The following is a 14,532-nucleotide window of genomic DNA, read 5'->3' on the forward strand; positions in this document are numbered from 1 at the left end:
TATTTTAAAGTCAGTCAAGAGTATGACTGAACTCCTAAAGTCTTGCTAATGTTAAAAGAGAATTTTCACGGCGCGCTGATCGTGAGGACTCAATACATGACTTGATTTTGTAATTTCTTTATCTGTTATTAAGTCATGAAAAATAGGGAGACTTTATGGAGAAAAAAAAAAGACGTATTTAATTTTAACATTGACTACTCAAACTGTCAATAAATATCAACACAAAATTCTACAAGCAAATATTGTAAAATAATTAAGTTTTTGCTTTTGCTATATAGAAATATGTATTGTAGAGAATATGCTTATAGATGTTTTTTTCGGTCATATTTCTAAAGGCTACTGGACTGAATACAACCAAGTATGTACAGGAATAATTGTGCTATTTCAAGGATCTGTTTTTAATTTATTATTTCCTCTGCCTAATCAACAAAATGGTTTCTCATGTCACTGCTATTGGTCAATTTTTCCTTTTTTTTTCGCAACTCAAATAAATAAATGCAAAATAATAGCTAGAAAGGTTGACAAAAAAAAGTATAAATTAAGGCCCACTCAAATGTCTACCGTCAAAACCTGGACTGATCTGTAAAACCCAAAATATAACTGATCCGAGCTACCAAACCATCCATGCGGCATCTAAAGAATGTCTTCTGACCAATCACACATAGTGTTTCTTTGTTTATATTTCACTCGAAATCTTGAAATTCAGTCCATCATACATAATACACATGTATATATATATATATATGTGCACAGATAAAAAAAGGAAGCTCTATAACTGTGACTGTAGAGATGAGCATCTTGAAATTCAGTCCATCATACATAATACACATGTATATATATATATACACATATACATATACATATATATGTATATGTGTGTGTGTGTGTGTGTGTATATATATATATATATATATATATATATATATATATATATATATATATATATATATATATGTGCACAGATAAAAAAGGAAGCTCTATAACTGTGACTGTAGAGATGAGCATTTCGGATTCCCCAAGAATCTTGCCGTCCTCTTCTAGACGAGCAACAAGCTCGCAGGTACTGAATGACGAAGCGACGTGTGGAAGCAAAGCGAGAGCGGCGTCTTCCCTTCAACTTGCCCTCCTGTCAGCCATCCTCCCGCTGAACAATGGCACGGCACGAAGGACCGGGATAAACAAGGCTGTAATCCCCCTGGTCTCTCCACTCTGCCCGGTCTCAGCAGTATAAGCCGCACATGGGCCGCCTCGTACTTTGCTAATATGATTAAGCAACCAGTGGGTGGACGCAGAAAATGTGTAGTCGGTCACCAAGCGATGCCACCCTTCTCCCAAACCGTCTTTATTTCAGAAACTAATTTGCCAAGGAACGCACAAAGTATCAGGAATAATAAAAAGCAAACATGAAGGTCTGCATGATATAAAAATAGGTATGAAATAGGCCATCTGTCTCTTAGTATAGTGGAGGAGGGAGGATTAAATCCAGATTATGGCCGAGGCACAACGTTGTGTATGCGAGTGTGTGACTGTGTGTGTATATGTTTGTTGCTTATCGTCAGTGTGTCCTCGGCTCCATAGACAAGCAGCAGGTTAGCTAGAGAACTACCACTGGATTTGACAACTCCGGGAAGCCAAAGCGGACCGGAGAGGAGCGACAACATTCACAATTATATTCTTCTCCTTGCAGACTAGACACAACTCGACATGGCTTTCTTGATCAAGAGCATGATTGGGAACCCCCTGTCTGGAATGGGTCTTGGTGGCGGAGGCGACAAAGAAGAGGAGGCCACCCCCTCGGATCCGGCCAAAGCGGCGGGGATGACACGCGAGGAGTATGAAGAATACCAAAAACAGTTGGTGGAAGAGAAGTAAGTAGACGGGCGGACAGAACGCCTTTATGAACTGATGTCATTGGCCCGGGGTCAGAAGTATGGCCGCTCGATCTGCAGCCTGACCTTGAAAAACTGTCGTCTCTTTCATCACTTTTGCATCGAACTGTGTTTTGCATCTGACGTGACTAAATGCAAATGGCCGCGGATGTATCTTTCCATGAGATGTCCGCAATGAATCAGTTTTAGGAGCTCACCGCGAGACCGACCACCATGGAGGACCGTATTTATGAACATAATATTTATGGCACTTTAATCCCGCTGACAGGTTGTGTTGGAGAGAGCGATGATGTCGTTTCATCAAAATCTTCCATAATCTGCAATTCCTTTTCTGCGTCAGCGAATCGTCCTGTCCCTTTTTAAAAAGGCAGTTTAATTTAAAGCTCCGCGTGGACTTCGAGGGGGTGAATTTTGAAGCACTCGAAATGAAAGTTAAAAAAAACAAAACCCCATTAACAAAGAGAATATGCGGTGCAGATGTTATACGGATCCCGTTTGCTAAAGTCTAAAAATGAATGTCGAAGGCAACATATGCACGCCTGCACAGTAATATTAACTCGTTTTATAATTATGAAATTTCATGGCAAAAAAAATTTGCAATTTTTTGTGTGGGTTTACCTCCAACATGTTGTGGTCCATCACTACATTTTTATTTATCCGTCCTTTTTCTTTTCAAAAATTAAAATCCACAACCCTGTGAATGATTTTTTTTTATAGATTTCATACCAACTAATAAAGACTAAATTAATTTTGATCTTTGTAATAAACATCCGATTTCACATTTTATGAAATATTTGTTAAAAAAACAGAATCTGCTTTTAATTGTGACGAGGGATGTATTTTGCGGCATCAAGCCGATCTGTTTGGATTATGTAACCAGATTTTTCTGGTCTTTCCACTCATGTCTAAGGGAATTACTTAATTTATTTCAGTATTCTTTACCAAACATAAATTGTGAATCCATGCAACATTCAAATTGTGTTTGCAAATGAATAGCCTCAAAAAATAAAACGCAACAGAAGAAAATATGAAAAACTATCACCAGGGATTTGATCCAAATATAGATAGAAATTACAAAAGCATTTCAACAAACTGCAGATTGGTTGTTTCACTACGTTCAAGTTGCAGCGTCTTGGCTTGATTTCAAATCTGCTTGACTCAGTCTGGGTTTATAATCCCCATCTTCAATTGGCTGAGGGAAAGCACATGAGTCTCACCTTAAAAAACACAATTGCAAAGGGTCACTCGCACGGTGCACAAGTTTGATGACATCATAGTGAAGCAGTAAATACATTTTTGCAAACCCAATGCTTGGCTGTGCACATAATATAGCGACGGGCGACTACATTTTGGGGAGCAAAAGCCCCAGTGCACAGTGTATTAAAGCGGATTTAATTTACACCCTTTGGATAGAGGGTGACACTACTTCAAGATAAAGATTAATCATAACGCAAGACAATGTTTAAGCATTTTGAAATGAAGAGGACGCTGTCATCAACAATCCACAACCATGATTTTTTGAATTAAAACACCTTAAAAGAAATTGCTGACCTTCAGCCTGTGGTACAGTGATGACAGAAACACGCGTTCAAACTAAAAGCTACCGAACTCTTTTCTGTTCTGCGCTTCCAGCAGTTCATGATATACTACCGGTAATAAATACGAGCTTTAGATGTTTCCTTTCCATACTCATATTTCTTGTTTTTTCAGGATGGAGCGAGATGCAGACTTTTTACACAAGAAAGCAGAGAGGGCAACACTTCGGGTTTGCCTCAGGGAAAAATACAGGCTGCCAAAGGTAAACATGCTGCTGTTTTATATGTAACACATCATACTATGGGTTGTGATGCACCTTTTCTTCAAAAATTTCCCCAAATTCCACTGTAATTGTTTTATTAGAATATATAGATTTTAAAATATCACTATTTTAGAATAATTTGTTGAATTAAACATCGTCAGGAGCCCCTTATGTTAGTACCTGTTAAAAATACCTGCTTTTAAATATTCGTTACCAAAGCTTTGACACTTGGAATATAGATAAAATAGGATATCACAGTTGGAATGACGAGTGTTTTAATAGTAAAACAAATACCGAGAAAAATAAAGCAGTCTTTTTTTTTTTTTAAGTTGTCCCCCCCCCCCCCGCTAGGATCTTCCCAGGCAGGTAAATAAATAAATCCTCCAATTATTTTTAGTCGACAGGTGTCATTATCTTAAGGTAGCGCTTGGCGGCTGCAGCTTGGTCAGCAGGAAGTAGAAGCCATGCCAGTAGATTACAGGGAACGACATTGGAGGAACGCCGCGGAGACGTTAGCCTCTGACCCACATTGCACCTCGGGTCTTACCAAGTCAAATGCCACTGAGCAGGTGTTCCGGGCTCATTAGGGAGCGCTAGATGGTGTGAACCGCTTTTAGGAGAAGACTGCGTCGGGCCCTTTTCCCGACCGTTATAAGACATTTTACGATCATGGAAGGAGCAAAAAAGGTATGTTCTTTCTCCTAATTTTCAGATGATTTTACAGATGAACTACGCGACGGAGCCTCTTCGTCAACATGCAGAAGAAAAAAATGCGGTTGAAATCGGAATCGGGATGTTTGTTGATCCTGGAGGAAAAAAAAAAGTGCTCCACGCAGACAGAAAGAAAAGAAATAGGAAGCGATTAGCGGGATTAAATAAATAAAGATGATAAAATACAAGTGGTGTCAAGGTTTAAGATAAATTGGATAAATAATTGATTACAAAAGGTTTTATTGTAATGCAGGTTTTTTTTTTTTTTTTTTTTACACTGTTTTTTCATCCACCAGAACACAGGGTTGACCTTCGGAGGCGTCTCTAATAGAATAATGCGGCTGACAGCTTATTGTACTTTAGACAATGGGTGCGATTCTTTTCACTGTTTTTCTTTTAAACCAAAGCTATGCATGTTCCATGACGGCAACAACACTCTATACATATAAACCTAATTATTTCCCTTAAATGATGTTTGCATTCCATTCCCGCTTGAAAAGAACAAATGACAATCGGCCAGTGTCTTCATCAGAGCGAGCCATTTGCATCTCAAATACGTTTTCAGCGTCACAACAATAAGGCACAAAAGGAATGCTATTCTGTTAATTTTCTTTTCTTTTAATGAGTGTGTGATTGAGAACATAAGTATATAAGTCATTTAGAAATGAGTATCTGTCTTTTAATGGAAGTAGGGTAGAAGCGGGAAGTTGTCGTAATTGTAATAGTATTAGGGTCTCGTGCGACGCTATAGACGATATCTTTAGACTACGGATGGGATTCAGAGAGGAAAGCCTAAAGCAGGTCCGAGATAATCCCTCAGATTGAAGTTTAAAGTAGTCACAGCACTGTGCCTCTTGCATGACTATACCAGATATTAAGTGATTAGATTGTGTGTATGTGGCGTGCCGTGTACGTCAGGAGGTAGGAATATTCAACTTACACCTGCTTTACTAAAACGCGATAAACAAAGCAGACAACAATATCGTGGATTAAGACTTATCTGTTTGTTGATTTCCTTGTTTGTCTCATCGCTTGGCTAAACACCCGTAATTATTGAAATAGTTATACAGTGAATTTAATGGGAAATTACATATAAAAACTTTATTTTCTTGATTCGTCAGGGAATAATACGTCATGGGATGGTTTTCCCCAAAACCCAAGGTGACCTTAAATATCAACAACCCAACAATATTCAGCCGTCTGTCACAGAGGGGCGATGAAACCATTTGGCAAACCCGGATTAGAGACTTTTGACTATTGTTTCACCAAAACAGATTAACTGATTCCAGGAACAGTTTTCTCTTAATTAAAAGAATAAAATTAATCAACTGATCTTTACAGCTGATAGCCATTTGATAAGCTTGTCTTTTTTAAATTAAATTAAATGAAATTAAATAAAATTTATTCTGCACCTTAGTTTGATGTCACAAAAACCAAGTTATATTGAAATTCAGGCACTGCTATAATGAAGAGTAAGTGACGTATGGATGGTGCATCCATTTAAAGGCACTGATGGAAAAGTTGTCTTCTAAGCGCACATGGAAAAAGACAATTATAAATTTTTGTGGTTCCTAGCGGCTAAAAATGGGGGAAAAAAAAAAAAAAAAAAGAATCTTCATGGAAATGATTAGACTTCACTACAAACAAACCGTCTGAGCGCTTTCTCCCCGTGAAACCATCCGCAGAGTGAGCAGGACGAGAACATGATCGAGATGGCCGGGGACGACGTGGACGTGCCGGAGGAGCTGCTCAAGATGGTGGACGAAGACGCCACGGAGGAGGAGGGCAAGGACTCCATCATGGGCCAGATTCAGAACTTGCAGAACATGGACATGGACCAGCTGAAGGAAAAGGCCTCGGCCACCGTCACCGAGCTGAAGAGCAAAGCAGAGGAGAAGTGCGCCGTCATGTGAACGCGTCTCTCTGTCGTGAAGAGAAATTCATTCTTATCTCTTTCCGGGACTCAACGCTCTTCAAAAGCATTAAAGTAATTGATCACAACAAATATTTTCGGTGGACTCGGTGAAGGTAACTTTACAGTTTAGCCTGTATTTTTTTTAACAGAGTAGTAATTTGCATTGAATCAACATATAATATTTCATGTGATTGATTACTTTGATTCGGTAGGTTGATACCATTATTTTTTTTTTCAAATGCTGAACAGGCGGTTTTTCAAATGTCTGGGATTACGGATGTATTTTGAGAGGCGAATTCTCCACTTCTGATAAATAGTACACCACTGGAAACGTTACTGTGTTAGCCTGTCATCGGAAGTTTAGTCATTTGCAACTTGTCATTTCAAAAAACACGTCAACAGCTATAAATGACATCCAAGTTGCCCATCTTTCCTCTGAAATTCTCTCATTCCCCTAATTTAAAATCAAAGGTCACAATACAATACAATCAAAACACTGGTTATTTGTGATATAATGTTTACTTTGTTCCGTTTGTTGTAAAATGAGACTCCTTCGTCTCCTTAAAGCCTCTTTTCAAAGCAGTTTCAACGTCAACAAGGCTTACGAAAAAATATTTCTTGTCTGAGTGTTTTGAATTTTCCTTTTGATTTGTTGGTTTGAGTAGTTTTTTATGTGATGTCTGAAAAAAATTCTGAAATATAGACTTTTTTTGTTTTTAATGCAGAGCAGCCAATCTCCCAATGACATTGACAGAACTGCACGAATATTAACTTTGAAAATGTTGAAAGAGTTACAGCACAACAATAAAATCGCATTGAATACGCATGTACAGTACATAAAGGGATTACCAACTGAGAAAAACAAATGTGTTGTTTAAATAAAAAGACATCTTGAATAAATGTCACTGGTCTCTCTGTTATGCGAAGCTTGAAAAATGTCCCTGTCATGTGGTCTTACTAAGTACATTATCATTAATCTAAACTAAACAAGATCATTCTTGGTTTAGGAAAAAATATCCCTCCTTCTGTCATTAACTGTTCGGTTGCCACAAAACGATGGTTTGGCTATAAGTAAACACAATCACTGATCACATTTCAAATCCTTAATTGGATTTTGAAATGATCAGCTATATAGAAGTTGTCCTGGGAAGCATTTGGGACACGAAAAGCTTAACTAAAATGTGATTAGCTAATGTGGGGGAATAAATAAATAGGTCTTAATTTAATAGGGCATTATCCAAACACTTGTTAGGGCCACTTGGGAATAAAAGGAGGAGGGGTTGGAAAATCCCCAACAGTTAGTTTCTCAGGAACCCAACTTTAAACACCTGTGGATTTATGCAGTCTGAAGATTACCATTTAATAGGATCAGCTCAGCCAAGGTTGTCAGATTGCTCTCTCTCTCTCTCTCTCTCTCTCTCTCTCTCTCTCTCTCTCTCTCTCTCTCTCTCTCTCTCTCTCTCTCTCTCTCTCTCTCTCTCTCTCTCTCTCTCTCTCTCTCTCTCAGAAATGACTAATGAGATGAAAACCTCCTCGCGAGCTCTATTAGCGCTGGTGGATGCTCACGTTCCACGTAGCTAGAACGTGAGAAATTCTGGGGATTTTTCTCTGTTTATGGACATTAGAATTCTTAAAGCGTCTTTGTGATATCTTTTTTTTCTCCGCGGATATTCATCTTTTTTTTTTAGGGAGGTTGTCATTTTTAAACAAACTGCAGCATGCACTTCAGTGTGTGGCCACCGGGAAGTCTAGAGAGCTCGCTGAAGCCATTGATTGATTGAATATCGTAAATTTAAGATGAACTACTAAGTACGGCACAAAATGTGACGAGGATTTTTGTCCAATTTCAAAACAAAAAAGCCAAATAAGAAAATTAATTTGTCAAAAAAAAAAAAAAACAAGTTACCAGACCATTGGTGACATTTGTTTTGACCACAGTCTCTTAGTTTACAGGCATCATTTTTTGTTAAGTCATAGCTCTCACTAGAAAAGCCAATATTCTTTCAATTCAATGGTTTTACATTTCATTCAATTCAATGCTGGCGAAGGAAAATAAGCAATTAGGGAAATTATTAGATGGAAAGCTGGCTTGTGTGTGTATTTTCAGCAAAATATGCTAACATGGGTCTACTTGCTGCAAATTAGAGAGTCAGTAATTTGTAAACACAATGGACTCAGATGTTAGTATATTTGTCATACTTATGGAAGAAGAGTAACCCGCTCACCGACAATCTCACATTCCATCCTCTCCTGGTAGCCAGGAGTTCTTGTGTTGTGTTTTCTCCACGGAAAGATTGTGGTCATTTAGTCTGGATTTGGTGGGGATCTGTCTCTGCTTTGTGTCTCTGACAGTACAAAGCTACTCTGCCAAAATATACTCAAGGTTTAGGGCCAAATAGCAATTCACTTTGTTTTTTTGTAGTTTCGGTTTATTTTCGTCCAAAGTTCTGGACAGCCAGATTTCTTTTTTTTTTATTTTATTTTTTTTTACTCTGATTAGTGTTTGGAAAGCATTACTGATTTGAGGGGACAGAGAGAACTCGTATTGGGGTCTGTTTTTGTGTGTGTGTGTTTATGTGTATGTGTGTGTGTGTGTGTGTGTGTGTAAGGGGAATTGCGAGAGACAGAGACAGAGAGAGAGAGGGGTTGTAACAGGTACGACAAATGTCAAGCGTTCTTCAACTTCATCTACTCTGCCTACTAATAAGGACAAAGAACAGCAACACAAAATTTTTGTTTCGGTTAACCTGGTTTCTAATTCTGCACTGGATGAGTGTGAAGTGATCGCTATTAAGTGGCGGCTCGGACTCGCTCGGGGAAAAGCTGTGCAGGCTGCAACCCGTCGTCAGCTCGCGGCCACGAGTGATTCGGTGAATGACCCAGTAATGCACAAACATTCATTCAGGTCTATAACTCTGAAACAAGGATAAATTCAAAGTTTTGTGTTGAAAATATTTGTTTTGAGAATATTACAGTAAATGCATCCTTTAAAATTGTCCTAAATCTCAACAATAATACGAAAATAGTATTACAATTATTTTTTTCATTCTACAACTCAATAATATAGTAAGTTACAATATAATATAATATAGAGAAACATCACAAGTAATTTGTTAAAGCCAAAGTCTAGATACACGTGTTTTTTGTTATTGATTACACATTTTATGTATCCATCAATTTACAACAGACTATATTACATTATGTTATATTAGATTATAACTAGACTGGACAGATATTATGTGTTCAAGGAACTCAAATGAGCACAGTAACTGCGAAAAGAGTATCTGGTAATTATTCTTGACAACGATATGTAAGCAAATACATTTAGTTCCATCACTGGATCCAGCAGCAACCAGGGAAAGATGCGTTGGATGAGACGCCGATTCCAACTACTCTATGACTGTTTGCTGTCTCAGCATGGCAAACCGCACAAAGAAATTGTTTTCAGAGTTGAGCGTGGAAGGCAGAGAGTCCTGGCTCCATCCAACACAGTCTGGATGAACTGTGATGCTGCTAAAAAAGAATAGCAACAACAACAAGACCAATCAAAGGCAAGAGGGGGGAGCGTTACAAAACCCTGAAAGCAGCACTGAGGATGCTGGTTCCATACGCTCATTGATTTCCTCATGATTTGTTGACCACAGAAAGACTTAGATGCCTATTTTTGAATTCAATATTGCATGAACTGACCTTTTCAGACTGCTTAAAACAGCAACTGAACATTACAAACAGGAAAAGATTGAATGACTGACCTGCTCTTGTGGCTAAATGGGACCAAATCCTGGTTCCAGGGAAAAAATCCTTCCCAGGGAAGCAGAGGCAGAACACAACATCTGATGTCTTTTCAGAATAAACATTATCATAATCCCTAAAAATGTAGGACTTCACCATGTGATCGACATGTCAATGGTATCACTATCAGCTTCAAAATGAGATTGAGTCAGCTCCAGACAACAATATTTTCCATATGACCATCAAAAATAATCTAAAGAAACATGGGATTTTTTGTGCGTAGTCTTGTTAAAGTCATTTTCCAGTGTTCCCCAGTGAATGTGTGCATTGTGAAAAGTATAGTATTTTATGATGGCATCAGCTGGTTGGCTTTCACATAGCCCAAAGTATCAATAATAACAATAATGATACAGAAAAGGCTTGGTATTTCTCTAATTACATTGGAATAAGTGTGGGTATGTCAGTATCTGCATAAAATCCAGAATCTGAAATGTCTTAATAAAATGTCCCTTTTAGTCTCATGGGTGAATCTGAATATCCTTTTAAATTTTCAGCTTCCAAATAGAAAAGGCTTCTTGAAAATATTAATAAAAACTGATTTTGAATGTTATATCCTATTATGAATAGAGAAGACTGTGCCAATTAATGTTTACAGTGTCATATACAGAGAGGTCAGCATTGATCAAGTTTGAAGAGAGAATGCCGATTTTCTCCGCTAGACAATAAATGCCTATGTGATTTAGAAACAAAATTACATTTATAAATCAATATCTATATTGATAATTGAATAATCTATGATATATTATGTATGTGTCCCACCCGGGCTTAGACATCGTCAAGATCATTGAAAAGTTTGTATGACAAAGACCACAAAGGTCTTCAAATTAAGTTCTGAACACTGTTCACTTTCCAACTAGTTCAAGGAGTCTGACAGATATTTCTTGTAAACATAATTTCTATTGAGTAACAAAGGCAGAAATTCCGATGCCTCCTGAATTGAAGAGACGTCCAAGGCCAAGTAGCATTGAACTAATAGGAAAATAACAGACAAGCTTTTTCCATGGATTATAACTGACATCTTGACAATAAAACAGCATCAGTTCAAACACACTATTTAAACGCATCGTGGTGCTTTGTGTGGGAACTAAACCCCTAGAGCCAATATCTTAACACGTTACTACAAAATAAAGGATGTTTTTTTTTGTTACCCCCCCTGCAACATTTAGGTGTTAATTAGCATCCCTTCCTGCCCCTCTACTCTCTTGGCAAACAAAGGCTAAAGTCATCTTCTGTAATTAGGAAAAGCTAAATAGTTTTAGGGGTTTTAACTCGTTTGAGTAAAATAATTTAATCCCCTTAAGCAGGATTACCGCACTGCTGCCAATCTTTGTTTCCTGTTAAGTGGTTATAGCCGAAAACTGTTATTGTTTGGTCTTTTATCCCTATTTGAATCAACACCTCTAAGAAACTGCATGAAAGTCCTTGAATTGGTTTTGTGCATCAGCCATACGTGGCGTGTCTTTCTAATCGTCTAGTAGGAGTGGGTTTTTGCATTGTGGGTGGGGCGCGCCGCTGGCAGGGGGAGGGGGGGTGTAAAAAACTTGACCATCCCTCAGCTGAATAATTCCTCAAATGAAAAGTCCAGTCACATTGCGACCAATATTTTGACGCTTTGATTAAATACTAAGCTGTTATCTTGCAATCCACGGCCTGCCCAGAAATCTTGTAATTATGATTTTGTTGTACCTTAATCTGCGTCGCCTAATCTTTTTTTTTTTTTTTTTACACTGACATGAGCATGACATCTGGAGGAGTGGAAAGATGGTTTTAAGATTTATGTAAGTAGGTTTAGAGCCAGCTCGGAGTGCATACGGAGATACATTAGAGCTGTGGAGGAGGGTGTGGATGCCTGCCTGCCTGCCTGCCTGCCTGCCTGCTTCCATGGGCGCTCATTTACCCCCGAAATCCGGGGCCGAATCCAACGGGACGTCCCCTCTGTGACGTCAGAAAGGGGCGGTGGGGTGTGCCACATGAGCAGGGGGGGGTCACTACTTTAAAAGCTTCAGTCTTGAAGATGCTCTAAGAGACTCAGTGAGAGCAAACTAAGCGTATCCACGTGTGTGATTTATCCATGTTTGTTTTTTGTTTTGTTGTTTTTGTTTTTACAAGTGTATTTGTTATTTTAACCCACCAATGTGGCTTCTCGGATCACCTTCTCAGCTGGTGATGATGATGGATGAGCGCCTGTCTCCTTCCGCACGCTCCGTCCAGAGCCCCGGGAACCCGTCCACGGTGCACAGCATCGAGGCCATCCTGGGCTTCAAGGAGGACATCATCTTCCATAAATCGCCCGCCTTCAACCTGCCGGACAAAAGTACAGGGAAAGAAGCTGGAAACGTGATCGTGACTCCGACGAAGAAAAGTCACTACGCGGAAAGTTTTGACAGTAAGCTAGTCCCTCGGGGGATACCACTCCGACGCGGAGCGCGACTGGAGTTACTCTTGAAACTTAATTTTAACTTCTCTCTCTCTCTCTCTGTCCAGGTGTGTGTTGCTCAAGCAGTACCGGCGACGCGTCGGCGTGTCCGGACTCGCCGGACGGAGACGGAAAGCTGTCCGACGACGAGAACCCGAAGAAGAAGCACCGCCGGAACCGGACTACCTTCACCACCTTCCAGCTCCACGAGCTCGAGCGCGCGTTCGAAAAATCACATTACCCGGATGTTTACAGCCGGGAGGAGCTCGCGATGAAGGTCAACCTACCGGAAGTCCGAGTGCAGGTAAGAAGAACACCTGCAGTGGGAATTTTTTTTATTTTTATTTCTTTATTTTTTTATTTCTTAATTTTTTTTTTATTGCGATGTATGAGTATAAAATATAATAAAGTAGAAAAAAAACCCGTGTTAAATCTTTCGATCATTTTCTGTTTTTAAGTTACGCTTCTCGTCACATCGGTAAAAACAGCACTACCAGAGAATATATGTATTTTTGACACTATTTTATCGTATTTATTTGGTTTTGTTTCCTTTCGTTTTAAGGACCTAGTGGTTGAAATTGATTTTTAAAATACATCCTCTATTATTCTTCAACCTATATTAAACATGTTGATAAATCAAATGCGTTTCTGTAGCAACTGCTGACTGAAATGAAATTAAGTCATGTGTATATGATTATAGTCACATATAATATATATAAAAAATTAACACTATTTTATTGTTTTTTTTAATTAAAATTATTACTGATTTTATTCAGGGATTTATATAGGTCTAACATTAGAGATTGAAAAATGGTGTGTCTGTGTGCGTGTGTGTGTTTGATTTTAATAAATCTAATTAAAATTGATTTTATGTATTGATTTATTATGAGTTTAATATAAGGGATTAAAAATTGCACTTGAGCACTTTGTCAAGGCACCGCTTTTTATTCATGCCCATCATAGATACCGCTATCCCCAAGTATTCACTATCTTGACTGGACCTTTCAGGATGCTAAACATGTTATATTGTACTTAAATAAGTTTCTATAAAATGTAATTTTGCACAAAAATTTGAATTAAATTCAATTTTAGATTGCAGATTTAGTGAAATGATTTAGCGATCATTCTCCGGATGGAAAGTGAAACCTTGAAACAATCATTTCAGGTGTGGTTTCAAAACCGGAGGGCCAAGTGGCGCCGGCAGGAGAAACTGGAGGTGAGTTCCATCAAACTCCAGGAATCCTCCTCCTCCCCGTCTTTGCTCGCCTTCGGCCGTCCTCCCGCCGGCTCCCTGGGCTCCGGCCTGCAGCTGGACCCCTGGCTCAGCGCTCCCATCACCACGTCCACCTCCTTGCAGTCCCTCCCGGGCTTCATCGGCAGCTCGCAGGGCCTCCCGGGCTCTTACAACCCCTCACCTCCCCCATCCATGCCTTCCTCTCTGCCGGCCTCCTTCCTCAACTCTCCGGCCCTCGGACACACGCCTCACCTGCCCCGCATCGGGACCATGTGCCCTCCGCCTCCGGCCTACCAGTGCTCTGCCGACCCAAGGAACTCAAGTATTGCCTCCTTGAGGATGAAGGCCAAGGAACACATTCAGTCAATGGGAAAGACATGGTGATGGTGATTGGACTTACCCAGAACGCGTCTGCCGTGTACTTTCCCAGAGACGGGACCGTCTGCTCCAACTGATCTGATTGTTTCATTTTGGAAGATTCAAAGAGCAAGGACTTCTGGACAAATTCATCTTGTCACAATGGTGACAACATGAAAAGTTGTGACACAAACTGTGATATCCCTATAAGATATAACCCGATGAACATTGTTTTAGTTTGTTGTTGATGTTAACTCTCATTCCTACCCGATGTTCTGTGGACGATATAACAAATACAGAGTCTCTTAGTCGCGATGATCTATTTATTTTTACTGATTCCAAGTGGAACGAGTCTGAATTCTCTCTACTTTGTCAGGTTGTGATTCAAGGATTTCCTCTTCGTCACAAAAGTTTTATTGA

At 39.3% G+C, this 14,532-nt stretch overlaps 2 protein-coding genes and 1 long non-coding RNA gene across 4 annotated transcripts; 2 read left to right on the forward strand and 1 right to left on the reverse strand.

Annotated features, from left to right (window-relative positions):
• The first annotated feature begins 1,311 nt into the window (after nt 1–1,311).
• Nucleotides 1,312–7,213, forward strand: cplx4a (complexin 4a). Of its 2 annotated transcripts, none has more exons than XM_086152029.1 (4): nt 1,312–1,430; nt 1,688–1,868; nt 3,600–3,687; nt 6,084–7,213. In XM_086152029.1, exons 2-4 carry the CDS (start codon nt 1,705–1,707, stop codon nt 6,309–6,311), a joined length of 480 nt encoding a protein of 159 aa, XP_086008155.1. In that variant the 5' UTR covers nt 1,312–1,430; nt 1,688–1,704; the 3' UTR covers nt 6,312–7,213. The 2 variants fall into 2 exon arrangements, with proteins under 2 accessions (XP_086008155.1, XP_086008154.1); XM_086152028.1 differs by lacking the exon at nt 1,312–1,430 and adding an exon at nt 1,471–1,589.
• A 1,846-nt stretch (nt 7,214–9,059) lies between these two features.
• On the reverse strand, nt 9,060–12,736 carry LOC147230996 (uncharacterized). Its single transcript, XR_015106579.1, has 3 exons — nt 12,612–12,736; nt 12,237–12,406; nt 9,060–9,826 (listed from the first exon to the last, which is right to left on the reverse strand). It is a non-coding gene; the product is annotated as an uncharacterized LOC147230996 (long non-coding RNA).
• rax (retina and anterior neural fold homeobox) lies at nt 11,976–14,508 on the forward strand. Its single transcript, XM_086152030.1, has 3 exons — nt 11,976–12,491; nt 12,590–12,825; nt 13,687–14,508. The coding sequence occupies exons 1-3, from the start codon at nt 12,239–12,241 to the stop codon at nt 14,137–14,139; spliced, it is 942 nt and encodes a 313-aa protein (XP_086008156.1). The 5' UTR covers nt 11,976–12,238; the 3' UTR covers nt 14,140–14,508.
• The last annotated feature ends 24 nt before the right edge of the window (nt 14,509–14,532 follow it).

Source organism: Fistularia commersonii, chromosome 9 (genome assembly GCF_037954325.1).
Source record: "Fistularia commersonii isolate RoL2024-O1a breed Wild chromosome 9, RoL_Fcom_v1.0, whole genome shotgun sequence".
Lineage (NCBI taxonomy): Eukaryota > Metazoa > Chordata > Actinopteri > Syngnathiformes > Fistulariidae > Fistularia > Fistularia commersonii.

Excerpts from the sequence above, each read along its gene's own strand:
- rax (XM_086152030.1), top strand. The coding sequence starts at position 12,239 with ATGTGGCTTCTCGGATCACCTTCTCAGCTGGTGATGATGATGGATGAG. Across the intron at positions 12,492-12,589 it reads CTACGCGGAAAGTTTTGACA|GTGTGTGTTGCTCAAGCAGT; the intron begins GTAAGCTAGTCC and ends CTCTCTGTCCAG. Across the intron at positions 12,826-13,686 it reads TACCGGAAGTCCGAGTGCAG|GTGTGGTTTCAAAACCGGAG; the intron begins GTAAGAAGAACA and ends CAATCATTTCAG.
- cplx4a (XM_086152029.1), top strand. The coding sequence starts at position 1,705 with ATGGCTTTCTTGATCAAGAGCATGATTGGGAACCCCCTGTCTGGAATG. Across the intron at positions 1,869-3,599 it reads AAACAGTTGGTGGAAGAGAA|GATGGAGCGAGATGCAGACT; the intron begins GTAAGTAGACGG and ends TTGTTTTTTCAG. Across the intron at positions 3,688-6,083 it reads AAAAATACAGGCTGCCAAAG|AGTGAGCAGGACGAGAACAT; the intron begins GTAAACATGCTG and ends AACCATCCGCAG.